The 16,265-nt window shown below is 42.3% G+C and overlaps 1 protein-coding gene across 2 annotated transcripts in view; it reads right to left on the bottom strand.

Moving 5' to 3' along the window:
• Positions 1-856: 856 nt before the first annotated feature.
• The window catches only part of CDK5RAP2 (CDK5 regulatory subunit associated protein 2), a 69,196-nt gene continuing 53,787 nt past the window's right edge, over positions 857-16,265 (bottom strand). For both annotated transcript variants that reach the window (XM_033077516.1, XM_033077515.1), the window contains exons 30-39: positions 14,451-14,567; positions 13,990-14,179; positions 13,659-13,780; positions 12,055-12,303; positions 10,959-11,048; positions 9,752-10,005; positions 7,336-7,482; positions 5,312-5,450; positions 2,372-2,418; positions 857-1,505 (exon numbers count right to left, since the gene is read on the bottom strand). In XM_033077516.1, the coding sequence (XP_032933407.1) occupies positions 1,446-1,505; positions 2,372-2,418; positions 5,312-5,450; positions 7,336-7,482; positions 9,752-10,005; positions 10,959-11,048; positions 12,055-12,303; positions 13,659-13,780; positions 13,990-14,179; positions 14,451-14,567 (1,415 nt within the window). In that variant the 3' untranslated portion in view covers positions 857-1,445. The remainder of the gene's footprint in view (positions 1,506-2,371; positions 2,419-5,311; positions 5,451-7,335; positions 7,483-9,751; positions 10,006-10,958; positions 11,049-12,054; positions 12,304-13,658; positions 13,781-13,989; positions 14,180-14,450; positions 14,568-16,265) is intronic.

The raw sequence follows: 16,265 nt of genomic DNA on the forward strand, positions 1-16,265 counted from the left end.
GTGGGGAGGGCAGGAATGGGACAGACCATCCCCAGGAGGAGCAGATCATTTGGGACATCTCCTGTGAGGAAGGGCTGGGAGCTGCTCAGCCTGGAGAAGAGAAGGGTCTGGGGTGATCTTTGTTAGAACCACAAGGGACCAAACAGAAAAGATGGAGAGAAAGTGTTTACAAGGGCTTCAAGTGACAGGACAAGGGGGAATGGCTTTAAACTGAGACAAAGGAGGTTTGCACTCAGTGTTAGAAAATATTTCTTCCCTGTGAGGGTGGGCAGGGCTGGCACAGGGTGCCCAGAGCAGCTGTGGCTGCCCCTGGATCCCTGGCAGTGTCCCAGGCCAGGCTGGACATTGGGGCTGGAGCAGCCTGGGACAGTGGGAGGTGTGGGATGGGATGGGATGGGATGGGATGGGGATGGGGATGGGATTTAAGGTCTTTTCCAACCCTGCAGCCCCAAGTGCTGTGCAGGGCACAGGACACAGCACTCAGAGCACAAACTGAGAATTTTGTGGCAGCCCATCACAAAAGGGCAAAACCCAAGGACTAATATAACCCAAATCCTGTATTGGATCTCCCAGTCCTAGTGCTTGGATGCCAAGGGCAAATTTCCTTGTACATCAGCTTGAGGGGGAAAAACCATCGTGTTTTGTGTGAGATCAGTTCAATCAAGTCATGCTTGCACCACAAACTCTGCCTTTGTAACCAAAAATCACTTCAAATTATGGTCTTGTTAATGTTAAACTGAACTGTTTTCCCAGTTCACTTTGTGTCACTCAGGATATAAATGATCTGATGTGGCTGCTTTGGTCAGTAAGGGCTGAAGTCTGAGGTTTTAAACAAAATAACACAAACACATTTGTGAGGATTTTTCATTTTAATTGTCTGATTGTGAGTAACAGTTTCAGACACAGCATCAATCTAAGTACCTAACACAAAGCCCAGCATCAGGCAGCTTCCAGAAGAACCTTCCAGAGATGGTTAAAATGTTTTAAAATATTTAACATTTTTCACATTGCTAAAAAACAATGACAACTGGCAGAGTATTTTTTTTAACCTACATTCTTTTAGCAGGAGAGAAAGAATGGAAGGTGGATCACATTCTTGATTCTTTCAGGACCTGTTTGACTACGACAACAAATAGTTTTATAACATGACAAGTACAAATATAAAATTTCAAATGTGCCAACTTTAAAAAAATCTGGATTTTTCCTCAGTACCTGCAGTACCTTGCTTCTGTAATAAATATTAAAAACCATCTTTACATTACAGAAAATGTTAAATAAGTTATTTACCAAAAGGTGTCTTTTTATGTCCTCTTTTTTTTTTTTTTTGGTCAAAGGCTGATTCCATTAAAAGAGCTGAACAAACATTTTTTACATCAATAAATATTAAGGCAGCACAAAGCAAACAACACTCACAAAACCAGTCTCTGTTAGCAGAACTTTCTCCTTCAGAGAATCCTTTTTTTGCTGGTGTAGGAAGGTGATTTTTGATTCTCAGCTGGTGGAACCTGGTTAGAAAAGCTATTATTATTATTTATTTATTATTATCATTAGTACTTCAATGCCCACAATTTATCCCTACCCCATCCTGCTGCACAAGGATGTGCAAAGAGGAGCTCCTGTATTTGTCAGATCTCCAAATTAAAGTGGTAAGACTTCAATAAGCAGAAAGATTGTTTAATGTCATCACTTCCTAGCTCAGCTAGGGCTGAGAACAGCTCAGCAGCTGCAGGGGAAATGTTGATGCTGATGGGGATGAGGGAGAAGGGATGCATGGAAAAGGTGAGAGGAAAATTGGAATGGTACAATTATCAGAGTGCAGGGGTGTGAGGAGAAGGATGGGGTTTCAGAGTCAAGGAATGCACTGCATCCTTCTGGGAGTGCAGCCTGAACCTTTGGGAGAAATCAAATGTGAGCAGGGACTACTGCAACACTCCCAGAGACTGAACACCCTGCACAGCACAGAGCTGCTTCCAAAAGCCTCCCCTGTTGGGGCTGTGGTTAAAAAATAAAAGCACCACCAGTGACTAAAACAGCTCCAGCTTTTAACAAGGGTGTCTGTGTGAACTCCTGCTATCAGGCTGTGATCTCCTGGAAATGAACTGCTAGAAGATGATGACAGACATGAATATTAATCTGGGGAAAGCATCAGGAGGAAAGGGTTTAGGTGTTTATGTGGTCAGTCATAAAACTCTTAATTCAGCCATCAAACCCAGCAGGCTATTTATCACACTAAACTGCTGTCACCCAGGCTTGATTAGGTAGCAAACCTAAAGCAAATCAGACTAATTCTGCAAAATACTCCTGACACAGCACTGTGTATTTCTGACTAGCAGAGACCAAGGAATTCAATACAAGTAAAAATCTTACTTACTTCCAGGTTTCCTCTTGCCTTCTTCAAGACATCATGTGTTAAAACCACTGGAAAGAAAGAGGAGATTAAAAAGGATACTGCAAGTCTTTCTAAATGCTCAATATGAAACAATGTCTGAGCAGGATTCCCTCAGGACTGCAGGTCCAGAGCAGTGCCACCCTTGGAATGTCATTTCCTGCTGCTGGCCCGTGTTCCACAATCTGCTTTTCAAACCTAAGCATCCTGGAAGTGTTTCTGAAGCTTTTCTGCCACATGAAAAGGGTGAAGCTCTGCAGGAGCCACCCCAGATCTGCCATGCTCACCCCTCCTCCCAAGTCACACAGGAATATTTTCTGTTCACTGTAAGGGGAGATGGTGCATGGTCTAACTCCAGTTTGATCCTCCAAGTATCCTGCTTGGGCTGGGGAGGGGAATTAGGAGGGGGAGAAGAGGACAGATGGCAAAAGGAGTCAGTTCAAGGACAAAGCAACCTCTCTGTGCCACAGGGAAATCAAAATCCAGTGGCCTGCTCTGAAGGGTTCCAGGTTTTCTCCATTGATGCAGCCCTGTCTGTCCCTGTGGGGCCAGCAGGAGACCTGTGAATGGAGCAGGGGGTGTTTCCAAACACAAGTGGTATTTAGAAATGTCAGGTTAAATATGTGAGTCTCTAATCTGTGTCAGTTCTGTAACTGCTGAAATGCACCACTCACAAGCACCAATTTGATATTCCAGCCTCAAAAATAAACAATTTAGCCATAATAAAGATTTTTCATTACAACAATAAGAAGCCAACAACTCCAAGGGTAGAGCTGTCACAAGATAATTACACCCCTGGCAGATTACTGCAATTTGGCACTGCATTGTTCCATGCTCAGAGGTTCAGATGAGGTTTATAAGCAATGAGCTCTCTCACCAGAGAGAGCACACAGAAGACTCTGAGCCACAAGAATGTTCCAGTCTCTGCCTCTAAATATATTTAGGAATGTTCAGCTACATAACAGAGGGAACCTGAATATCCTCACTGGAGCAGGCAGGTACCAGGATGTGTGCAGAATGAGGGCAGGCAAGGTCACCTACTGCAGTGCTTTTCCTTCCTTGCTTGCAAAAGGACAAGGCAAGAATTTCAAAACTGAGTGTAAGCAACCTGATAAAATCCAGCAGCTTCAGGTGGTCCCCCAGTTTTGCTGCAGGCTTGGCCAGGAATTTGTGTGCAGATGCAAATTAAAAACATTTCTGAAATTGCTCTTTTAAGACAAAGGCAACTCGACATCCATAATTCCCATAATCAATGAAACTTGGAGGAAATCACATCCAGGTCTATTTGTGTGGCAGAGTGCTGTCTGCTCAGGAGAGCTCTGCTAGTAAACTCATTTCACCTGGCAAAGGAGATTTTTCTAAATCAAAACTATTAAATTCAGCCGGTGATGAGAATTTGGCAGCAGTGCCACTGCTGGCACAGCTGCTGCTCTCCAAGCAGGGATTTGCATCACAGAGATTTCACAAAATGCAGGTTTCAGTTTCTCAGCACCTCTTTCAGAGGAGGCTGAATGCCCTGGAAAAAGAAGTGAGCAAATTTAGGGCAACAGGCAGTGTTTGCTTTAGGGAGGTGTGGGTGGGTGGGGTGGCTCAGGCACATTTTGGCTCTAAGGGTAAAATCTCTGTTTATTTATACCTGGCCTAGCTCTGAAATTACCCAGTGTGTCTGAGGTGGAACTGGACAGACCAGACCAGTGAATTCACCTCAGGAATATCATCTGGAAAGACATAATAGAATAGCTCTGATTTTTACATCTGAGCTTTTTGGCTCTACAACCTGAACAAAACATAATTTATGATTTAATACAAGTCATTTGTACACATATAATATAGCAATTTTCAAAGAAGTGGCCAAACACCAGCCCATAAATGCTTGAAACAACAAAAATCTGCAGGCAGAAGATACATGGGCCTTAGATAAAAAAATTACAGGCTATGGAGCAAAATAACATTTATCACTGTACATTGCATTTAACTGACTTGAGTAACATATAATATTATGGATATTTTTATAACTTTGTATGGTGTGGAACATTTTCCAGTCTAGATTAATTACTGATAACACAAGTGCCACTCCAGCAAGGACTAATGAGCCATTCAGACCCACCACTTTCAGAGGAGGTAAGAATGGATCTTTTGAATTTTTGGGTTTTTTTACAGAAGAAAATGAACTCCTCCTCCCACAATACACATACTGCTGTAGCAGGAAGGTAGAGGAGAGTTCCATCTCTTCTGGTGAGTGATTAAAGTCTAAAGCAGCAGAGATGGATCTCTTCAAACAGACACCTGGCTTAACATAGCTGCAATACTCCCTGTGTCCCACTTGTTTTCATGTTTCCAGATAATTTTCTAGACATGGGCCACTAAAGGTAAAATATAATTCTACAGCATGCCCTAAATTTTCTTTAAAAAAATTACTCTTCGCAAGCTTTTGTTTCCCTTATTCTGAGCTTGTTCTCCTGCACTTCTAAGTTTGTGCAGAGCACTGACAGAGCTCCTTGCAGGGCAGTACCTCAGAAAATGTGAAAGCTTAATTCCACATTTATTAACACTGAGGCAAAATCAATAACAATGACAAAAACTTTGGCTGGAAACATTTACAGCAAACAGAAACTTTGCCTCTGTCCAGAAGTGCTGTAGAATAGAAACAAGAGCATCCCAAATGGAATAACCCAAGTAGGAATTAGTGGCAGCTGCATGGATTGATCCATTATCAGTGCTTTCTGTAAAACCCTGAACAGTTTCCCATGATATTCTCTACAGCCTTCTGTGCTTTGGGCAACCCCTGCCCACTGCAGTGAGGCTCCATCGTTCAGCACAGCCTGAGCCTGCTGCTCACAGCTGAAGCACATGAGGGGACACCAATTTTAAAGCTAATCAGACCACAGAAATAAAATCAGAAGCATCATTAAAGCACACACTCACACTGGTCAATGATGACTTTCTCCATGTTTTCCTTCAGCTGGTTGGTGGAGTGCAGGCGTTTCACTGTGCTGTGCAACTTCTTCTCTTGCTCACACAGTTTCTTACGTAACCTAAATATTTCTGCTTTCATTCCTTCATCCTAAATTGAGAGAAGAAAGATATTAAACTGCTAGCTAAAAGTACTTTCTACACTGGGAATTGCTCAATACTTTTCCTACAAGTACCCTCAAGGTTCCTTGGAGTACCAACAACTCAAAGGAGTGAAGGATCACCACTGAGTCCTGGCTTTCCTCCTTCACATCCCCCACAATGTGAGATTCAAACTACAACTACAATTTCTAGCTGGAATTTAGTGCAATAATTGTTCTATTAGACTGAGCAAAGTCTATTAGACTGGTGCCTACTTTTGTTCTAAACCAGAAAAGATAAGGAAGGCCAGTGCCAAGGGAGCAGTGCCCTGTCTGCCAGGTTCAGAATTCCAGATTCCTCCTTGTCTTCTGTTAATGGCTGATGCTGCCTCTATCTCAGAGCTAAAAGGCACTGGGACAGTTTAATTGCAACATTATCTGACAGTATCATCATTAAGGTTCAGTTTTCACCATCAATCCCAACAAAGCTCTGGTCAGTGTCTTGTAAAACAGGACTGTGAGAAGCCTTGGCATATCTGCCAGTGTCACTGATTTGGGTCCTTGTGCAGATTTAAGCTTGGACCTTTTTTCCTTGTTGTGCCACTTGTGAAGTCAGAAAACTCCTGGAATTCCCCCCCACTATTTATCTCTGCAGAAGAACTGATTACTCACAGCTCCTGTAGGGCTGCAGAGAAGGCACTGAATACTCAGAGTATTTCAGAATCCAAACTTCAAGAGAGAGAGAAATTCTTTCATATTCTGCATTTAAGGCACCAGGAGCAATCTGATATCCTTAAGATCAGGGGGTGTTGGATAAGAAACTCCAGAAAAGACTCTATAGGCTCTAATTAGGAGCATCCTGGGAATTCAGATCCCCACACACATTAAGATGAGCCTTTCAGAAGTGACTGATCCAAATCAAGGCTGAGATCAGTGACAGGAAAGCAGGAGATGCATCCCCCACATGCTGAGAGCCCTGTGTGGGTGAGGGATGCTCAGCCCTGCAATCCAGGCCAGCATGGAGCTGTCTGCATGGATTACACACAGGAGCATAAAAATGGAAGTACACACTCGTGCCAAGGCAACCCAAATCTGGAGCTGGAACACCACTGAATGTATCAGACAGCAAACTTCACTCCCACTGCTTCTGTGATTTTATATATTTAAGCATGCTAAAAAATATCACCAGAAATGTTATGAAATTATATAGAAAATGTCTGTTTTCCCAAAGTTTTTTGGGTTTTGTTTTTTTTTTCCCAGAAATATGCTGCTTCCCTTAATAAAATCATACAAAAACCTCAGTGAAATCACTTTAGATTTTAAAGCCAGGGTTTGAAACAGTTTCAATGCTGAGTGGTGGTATTCTGACAGCAGAGATATTTCATTGCTCAGTTAGTTTACTTTTATTCATTTGCATAGTGTAATCCTTTTTAGTTAAAGTGTTATAAAACTTGTCTTGGGGTTTTGTCACACTTTTACAAAAGCTTCTTCTTTTACAGCTTTGGCATCAACAACATAAAAGAAAATGTAGCTGAGATTACATCAAAGTTGCTGATGTTTCTTTTCTTACCAATACACACATAATCAAATTGAATTTTGTTCAACTAACAGGGAGCCCAAATCTTTCCTTGTTGAGGTGGAGCATTTGCCACCTCCCTGGATTTCCTGACTGTCACATAACAGGATTAGATATTCCATCTTTGTTACAAAGGAAGCTGGAAATGAACACCTGGCCATACAACATGATCAGGACATGCTCAGCCTTACCCTAAATCCACATGTGCAGAGACTGGGGTCATGATCCTCCAAAAATTTCCCCAAATGACTCATCTGAAACTGCTGCACCAAAGCCCAAAAACCAGCCCAAACCCCCAGCCAAAGCAAGCCCAGCAGTACCTGAATGCCCTGAGCAGTGCCATGAGCAGCTTTCAGGGGCAGAGAAACTCTCCAGAGAAGCTTCAGGGAACGTGCAGCCTCTTCTAAAATCTGCTGCACTGTGTGAGTGTTGGTGGAAAAGCCATGCAGGGATGCCTGGTCTGGTACCTGTATCACAGGATTAGAGACATTTTATATTTTATACTTTAACCATTATGAAAATGTAATCTTAATTAATGGGTTTAATCCAGCTGGTGCAATTCCATATTTAAGATAATGTACACAGCCATTGTGTGCCATAAAATCTAATTTGTTAGTTAACAAAGGCTGCTGAATTATGTATTATTTTATGTATTATCTGAGAATTTCAGTGAGGGAGGGGATTTATCCTAATCAATAACCATGATTAACAATAGATTATATTTACTAGATTTGCTATGCCACATGGTAACAGTTGGCAACTCTCTTCTTTCTTCATTTGCATTTTGTGTCATGTTATTTGAAAGTCAATGATTACTCACATCAATTTAAGCAATATAGATGTTTCTTCCTTAGCAGACCCTTTAAACTGTTCCATTTAATGCTAAAATAACTATCAGGGTACACATAAAATGTTTTCCTTTGCTGACAGATGAGAAAACCAAATGGAAGAAATTGCATAAATGTGAAATAAAGGAAGGAAAGAATGTGAGGGGAGCAAATGAATTACCAAAGCAATGGTGCTCCAGAAGGGGGAAGGGTAATGAAAGAAAAGCATTTGCAGTTCCTGCCCCATGCAGGAAACAATCTGAATATTTATTTAGCATTGTTATCAAGCCAGAATCCTCCTGTCACATAAAATACCCCATTTGCTAAGTAGTCTGAAACTTCAGTGATGTAAAGCTTGATAGGAAACTGCAAATTGTGAAACTTACTGCTTTTATCTTTACACCAACAAAACAAGTTAAAAACTTAGAGAGATTACTTTTTCAGTCATTATCAGTATGTTAACTAGGTCATTGGGAAATATATGATACTTCAGAGAGTCTTAAGTGTCATTCAGGCATCATTTGACTGTGTGAGCACACATGTGATACCACAAAAAGAATTTCAGAATTGTTGCAGACTGCACCTTCAACAGCTTCACTAATTATAACTGCAAAAATAAGTAGCACAAATTTATCCCTGCAGTTCAGACCTCCTGTTTCCTGAAGAGCAGCAAGCATGGTTTTTACAGCATTTATATTATCAGAAAATCATAGGGGTGAAAAGGACCTTCATTAGACACTTACTTTCCTTTCCCTCTCCAAGGCAGGAAAGCATTACATGGAATTTTTTAAACACTGGCACAATCTATCCTCAAGACTGCCTCCAGTCAGAGTCTCTGAGCACCCTTCATGCCAGGGGTTCATTATTTTTACCACTGGCTGCTGTTTTCCATGCCTGATCCAGGCCCTTCCTGCTGGGGTTTAAGTTTCTTAGTTCCTTATTAGATACCACAGATGTGCACAGATTGCTCCTTCCCTTTAATTGAAGCTTGTAGGCAAATTTGTCTTTTCAAACCACCCCAAATATGCCATCATTAACTGTGTCCAAAAATTAATATTACATAAGAGAAAATTAGCAGAGGTAAACACTAACTAGCTCTCCTATTCTAGACAAAATGACTGAGGTTATTCAAGAGAAAATAAACATTTTATTGGTTAAGCATCCTTAAGGCTGCAGCAAGAGCACCCTGAGTGGTTAACACTGTCAGAGAATGAAGGAAGGATGACACACTGAGTCCCAGAAGACATTGATTTGTATTTGATCATTAATGAAATATTCAAGTTTCTGGACTAGCTTATGATATTGTTAAATGTTCAACTAATAACCAGGAAGTGGAAAAATATAAAAAAACTTCCCTGAAATATGAATGTAATATGAAACAAGCCTCATCAGCATACATCAGTCTTTAATGTACAGTTATAACCTGGTGTTACTAAAAGGCTAAATTCAACTAAGGGGAGAACTTTATCAGCTCTGCATCACATTTCTTTTAATTGTCTCATATTTCCTGGGTTTCTCTCAAGCCTTCAGTATATGAAAATCTTAATTACTTCTATTCTTTGGTTACTTTTATACACCTCTAGTTTAAACCCTCTTTACAGCATTTTAGATTTTTTTTTTTTTAAACCTGGGGTTTTCTGCTGCTGCTTTTGTTTGGCTTTTTTATCATTTCCAGCACAACAAACACCGATTTCCATAGCAAACCCAGCAGTTTTACTTCATTTAAAGCCAAATCTGCAAGTGAGACTGCTTGGAGGCCTAGAATTAACTAACCCAGAATCACACTGAGTCCATCCAGATGCTGCCTGTGCCAAGCTCGAGCCATCCTGAGTTATTCAGTCAAATCTTCCTTTCGCGTCATTCTGCGCCTCTGGGTAAAATCCTCCCTCCAACAGATTTCAGAGCTCACCTTTACTCCAGGCTCCTGCAGCTTGGTGACCTCCCTGAGAGCCACCTCCATGTGTGCCAGCACGTGCTGTCCTTCTGAGATTTGCTTCCTCAGGGCATCGTAGTCCTCGATGAGGCCCAGGACGTGCCGGCCGTTCCTGTCCGCCCACATGCGATGGCCGGGCACCAGGCGGGGGGTGCACGTCCTGCTGGAGCCCGAGGTGCTGCTGCACAGGGAGCCACTGTCCACCTCATCCTTAGGGGCTGCCTGAGTACCTGGAGCAAGAAAAACGAGTCTTTTTTAATTTTTTTTTATCCTCGCGCAAAAATTTCACGATTTCACGATTATAAGCCGCACCTGATTACAAGCCGCACATTACAATCCAGAGTGTGATAAAAGGTATCTGTTCTATCACCATCTGTTGAGGGTGGGGGCAGTGATCCTTATCTCCATGGGAGATATTCTGCTAATGGGCCATCCATTGAAACCAGGCAGGGCATTGTTCTTTATCTTTTCACATCCTTCCTCCAGCCAGTCATTTTCTGCTCATGGCCATCGAGTCCCACTGTGGCACTGATAAAATTACTGCATCCCATTGGGAGTTGCTCCAGCCAGGGGGAAGAGCCCAACATTTCTTACCAAGATAAAAACAGAGGCTTTGGGACACTAAGGGAGCCCCTTTCTCCACTGGACTCCAGAGGAAAACCGGATTTCTCCACATCCCCACTGGAGCTCCGGAGGGAAACTGCACCTTGTACAGGAGCACTGCTCCAACTGAGCCACATCTGTCACTGCAGGAGGATGCAGCCACCATGGAATGGGACTGCTGCCAACACCCTGCCTGACGGGTGTCAGGTTGTACTCTGACTGTGTCAGGGTTTGGGGTTTGTTTCTTTGTAGTGCTGTATTTCTATTTTAATTTCCCTAGAAAAGAACTGTTATTCCTAATTCCCATATCTTTGCCTGAATGCCCCTTGATTTCAAAATTATAATAATTTGGAGGGAGGGGGTTTGCATTCTCCATTTCAAAGAGAGGCTCCTGCCTTTCTCAGCAGACACCTGTCCTCCAAACTAAAACAGCAACTTTTTGTTCTTTGTCCATATATAAGCCACACCTGATTATAAGCCGCACTTCCGGGTTCAGATCAAAATTTTAGTCAAAATGGTGCAGCTTATAATGGTGAAATTACTGTAAATTTGTGCTTGATTTCTCTTGGTCTGGGCGTACCTAGTTTCTCTGCTGAAATGCAGCGCCCGTTCTGCTGCTGCTGCAGCTCACAAATGGTTCTCCTGGCAGCAGGGCAGTTGCAGAGATTATCTACATACAAAAAGGGAAAAGGAAAGCTGTATTATTGGATGTTTACATGAATTTTATAAAAACTCTCCCAGCTCTTCAGTCTATTTATTGCTGATGCTACACTTGGACTCTGGAAGCAAGGAAAAGCAGCTAATATTTCTAGAAACATGCCATGGATCTTCCAGTATTTACCTACTTTTATACCTGAGCATCTATCCAAATTACAGGTATCTCCCAAAATCAAGCCATAATTAAAATTCTAAAATACATCCTGATGAAGATATTTTATTAACAAATACAAGCTTCCTATTAACTCCACAAGAAGTAGAACATTTTTCACAGCTGTACCAGACTAAAGATTGTCTCTATACTCCTCCTTCAGGACTTCCAAATTCCCTAAGCATATAGGAGAAAAGCACATCTCAAAAACTCAGCTGCTGGCATTCCAAGGAATCTTTCTGGTCCATGTGGTTTTATCTGGCTGTATGGAAAGTGTTACTGTGCTTTACTTTAAGGAGGAAGATTCTTGTGCCCTCTGTATCCCATGTACATCAATACTGGAACAATAACCTAACCCTGGGTGTAAACATTACACTTTCCTTCCTCTGCTAAAGCAGCATCACTTAACAGTGATTGAAATCAAGGTAAAACATTCCTCAAGGGCAAAGAGGGGACAACTGATTTATCCAGAGCCCATTTAGTGCACTTATTGATCATTCTTGAGTAATACACACTCAACCTTAGCAAACACTATGGAGCTCAGCAGTGAAAAAAGAACCCCCAGGTAAGCAAAATTAATGGCAATCTATTGCAGGCATCCTCCCATCCCAGAGACTCTGCAAATGCTTTGTTTGCATGCAAAGGCAGCAGCAGCTGGAGGCTCTAAGACAGTGCAGTGTGCACTTCCCACCCCAGCTCTAACAGCAGAGGGATTTGAGGAGAGCTGGGGCTGTTCAAGGCTGTAAGAGCATCTCTAAAGAATGAGGCACAGGTTCTGCAGTCCCCAAAAGCACACAGGGCACAGTACCATGCGCTCCTGCACAGGGCTGGGAGCCTGCCTTCAACACACAGTGCATGTTAACAGCTGACACTGGTCCCACTTCTTCTCTCTTCCCTTTGGAAAGCTGCTCCTCTAATTTTTCATGCAAGGACTTGTTGGTGTCTATGCTCCTCTCCAGCTGCACTCGCAGGCTCTGGATTTCAGCCAGCAGTTCATGTAAATCCAGTGGATTATTCTGATCTTTCCGGAATTCTTCTGAGGCATCACATCTGGGATCTGAGAGAATTTCAAAAGCAACACTCAAACATCTCTAACAATTAAAATAATATTACCCACTAGAACACTCAGCAAGTAAGTTATAGCCAGTGTTATCCCCAATATTAAGAATTAACTACAAACAGCATTAAGATAATGGTTTGACAAAAAAAGAATGTCTTAATTGCTTCTACTCTTGAAAGATTTAAAGAGTTGAAAATTGTTTTTTATTTTGTCCATAAAAGCAACTATGTCTCATGCCAAAAGCTAAAAAATTAGATAAAAGGAGAATGAAGAGGATTTACAGAATGTGAAGTGCATTAATGCACAGTCTGGAGAAAGGAAAAGGAATGGGGAACATGAGAGTGTGGAGGAGGGATGGAGTAGAACTGGGAGTTTAATTTTATACACTGAAGGAAAAAGAGAACAGAGATGACCTGGCAACCAGAGGAACAAATCTGAACCTGAGAAAAGCAAGGGCTGTGTTTGCCTTCTCACAGAAAGAGATCAGTACACAAACAATTCATGCATTCTTTCCTGCTGAAATCCAACTGCTCAGGGTGTTCTCCAGGCAGTGGGAAGGGCTCAGCTCCTGAGGAGGGGGCTGCCACTCTCTAATGACATCAAGAGTTCTGCAAGGAGAATCCCTTCACCCCTGAGCCAACTCTGCCCTAAAGCCTTGTGCCAACAAGGCTCTCCTGCTGCAGCCAGCCAGGAAAAACAGTGTCAGCAGAGCATAACACTTGGAGCAGCAGGGAGAAAAAATCAACTTTCTAAGAACTTCCAGTGGGAAGTTTGCTGGATGTGGTAAGGGCTTTTCAGCAATGAACAGCATCCCCCTCTTTAGCTCAGCACACCAACAGCTGCATGGTGGCACAGCTTCCTTCCAAGGGGAGGAAAAATTCAGGTGAGCTCCAATCCTTTACTGACAGCAAAGTAGACAAGAAATTATTTAACACCTCATTCAGAAAGCAGTGCCAGCACTTCTGCCAGCCCCAGGGAGAAGCCTCTCCCCTACCCTCAGCCAAGAGAAAGCTCCAAGGTACCTGGGTAAGCAGGACCTGGGAGGATGCAGCAGCAGGTTTGTAGGTGACAAGCACATATCTAAGATCCCCAGGAAACTCATCCAGCCTGAGCCACTAAGCCTTCAATTCTGGTTTTTAGCTTAGCTAAAAAGATAAAGGAAATTTGGGGGTGTCTAGTCAACACCTGGCACACCTCACAGTGCTGCTGCTCACAGTGACCCCGAGGAGAAACGTGAGCAGCAGGATGGCACACACAGGAACAGTGACCCAGCCCTCCTGGCCTTGGACAAGAGCATGTTCAGAGGGAAGAGGTGCAAGGGCAAAGTGCACAGAGACATTGTGCATTTATACCTGTCCCCTTCCTTCTTGCTTCTTCCAGCTTCTCATAAACCTTGATCTCAGTCCGCAGCGACTGCAGCAACTTCTCATTCTCAGAGAGCTGGTGCTGCTTTACATTAATTTCTGTTTGCAACCTGGTAAGTCCCAAAAGACAGGCAAGTTAGATTCTGATTATTTTTTTTCAAAATCTAAAATCCATTCCTCTTTCCCTCCATAATTCTTCCCTTGCCTTCTGAACATATCCATGCCCCTCATTAATGTAAATGGCTATGGCTAAGCACATGCCTGTCACACTGACAAGCTCTTCTCTAAATGACTGTTTAAATGTGGACACAATCAATACCTGTTCAGCTCGTTGCGACTGCTGTAAATTTGACATGTCAGGTATCTGATTTCATCTTCCTTTTGGCACATTTGCTTTTGCAACTTTTCATTTTCTTTCTTGACGCATTCATGGTCCTCCTGAAGATGCTCAATGATTGCATTCTTCTTAGAAAGAGATTCTCTTAACTTTTCATTTTCCTTTTGTTTATCTGAAAGAAGAAACACAAGGTATCTGCAATGCCCACAAGACACTAAGGCTATGATTTTTAACTAAATCAGCTTTTTCAGAGGCTATCCAAAAAAAACTCAGCTGCTACTCCATTATTGAATCCCAGCTTGAATGCTTATGCTTGAGCCTGGAATTTCAGGGGTGCAAAGAATGGTTAAGTCAATTTAATGAGTGGACTGTGAATATTTTATTGTTTTCTGATCTGGGATGAGTTGCAGGCTACTCCTGTAAAGAACAGTTTACATTTTTACCTCTAGATCCTTTTGCCAGCATTGCATTCAGAACTTGATTTTGCTTCCTCAGGAAATGTATTTCAGAAGTCAGGGAATTATGCTGCTCTGAGCCATGGATAAAAATGTTTGCAGAACCTATAAATATATACATAAAAGATGATATATGAGTCATCTCTAGGTCATTAAAGATTAAACTTTCCAGACAAGAACAATTTAAAAAATTGCAGAAAAACATGCTATAAAAGCTATTTCTCCCCTATATATTTTGAAGGTTATCACTGCAGGCTAAAAGGCAGCTCAGGTTAATGCCAAGTAATCCAAAGCCCTGTGCAGCACAAGTGCCTCTCATTGCTGGGCAACCATTACTAAAATTGCAAAATTATCCCTGGTAGTCTTTACCTATCAGTTAAAATCCCAACAGGACAAAATGCAGGAGTATTTTGTGACTTTGCTGTGATTTGAGAAGAAAACTGTAGGAGGGTTTACCATGCATTTTAGTCTTACTCTTCTCATACTCCATGGTATTTAGTGAGAGAACAATGGGATTCTACCAGCTAATCCACAGGGGTTAATGCAGGGAGGCTTGGAAATAGTCTGGTGCTAGATCTGTTACCACACAGGCAAGAGCACAAGGCTGGAGTCACTGTCTTGGCCTCAGATTACAAACTCAGAGCCCATTTATGATCACAGGGATGAAGACTTATCCCTCTTAAATCCATATTTATAAAATTTAGACAGCTGAGCCAGTCTTGATCAGCCATCAGCAGCCATGGGGAGGAACTGGCCCCCCCAGAGCTCAGCTCACCCTGTGTCTCCTCTCCTCACATCTCTGAGGATGAGATCCCCTGCCCCCCAAAAGCTGAATTTCCCTCCTGTGCCTCCACAAGCAGCTCTGGGTAACTGGCACCAATTAAATGTCTGACTTGAACAATAAGGGTGATGAATCCTGCTCTGAGGATCTGACTGCACTAGCCAAGTGAATCTAAGAGTTAAATCCTGTATGCAGCCAGCTAAATCCCAGCCCAGGCAATCCTCAATGCACTGCTCTGGTGCTGCTCATCCCCCAGGGATGTGCACTGTGCAGCACAGCCTGCAAAGTGCCACATCCCACTCTCAAGGTGCTGCCTCTGAAATGCAAGTCAAGTCATTGTTATTGCTCTTTGTAACCTTCTCACAGTCAGTAAAACACTTCAGGACCCACTGGAATTAAAAGCATTTTTCAGCTGATTGGTTATCCCAGTATCTCCCACACTATAAAGCCTGAGATAAGTACATGAGTGTCAACTATTTGGTTAATAGAGAAATAACCAGCTGGCAAAAAAAATTAGCTGAATGTATGAGGAGGATGCCTTTCAGCTCTGGCAGTTCAATTCAATTTGATGTGCTGCACTTCCTCTGAGTAATCTCATTTTATTGTAATCCCAATTGAAGCTTTTACCCACTACCTAACTGGGATGTAGTGTGCCATGATATGAACCTCTTGTCACTGCTGAAAGACTCAAAGGCTCTGGAAGCCTGGCACTAATGGCATTTTACTATCTATATGTTAAAGAGTTGAGGCAGCTATGTGAACTCAAAAGGCTTTCTCCTTTCAGACTCTAACAAAGCAATCCAAGTTGAAGTGGCAAGGCTTGATGGTCTCATCTTGATTCTAATTTAATTTATTGCCCATCACCCAGCTTTTCCTATTTGAGAAGTTATGCTATCACAGTTCTACTGAAAGGCTTCAGAATATAACTATTGGTTATCTTACATAATAAGGGATAATGCAGAGCCAGTGGTAATAGGGCCACAATCCCACCATTTGACCCACTATTGAGCCTGCTACTTCTG

The sequence above is a fragment of the Catharus ustulatus genome, chromosome 21, assembly GCF_009819885.2.
Source record: "Catharus ustulatus isolate bCatUst1 chromosome 21, bCatUst1.pri.v2, whole genome shotgun sequence".
NCBI lineage: Eukaryota > Metazoa > Chordata > Aves > Passeriformes > Turdidae > Catharus > Catharus ustulatus.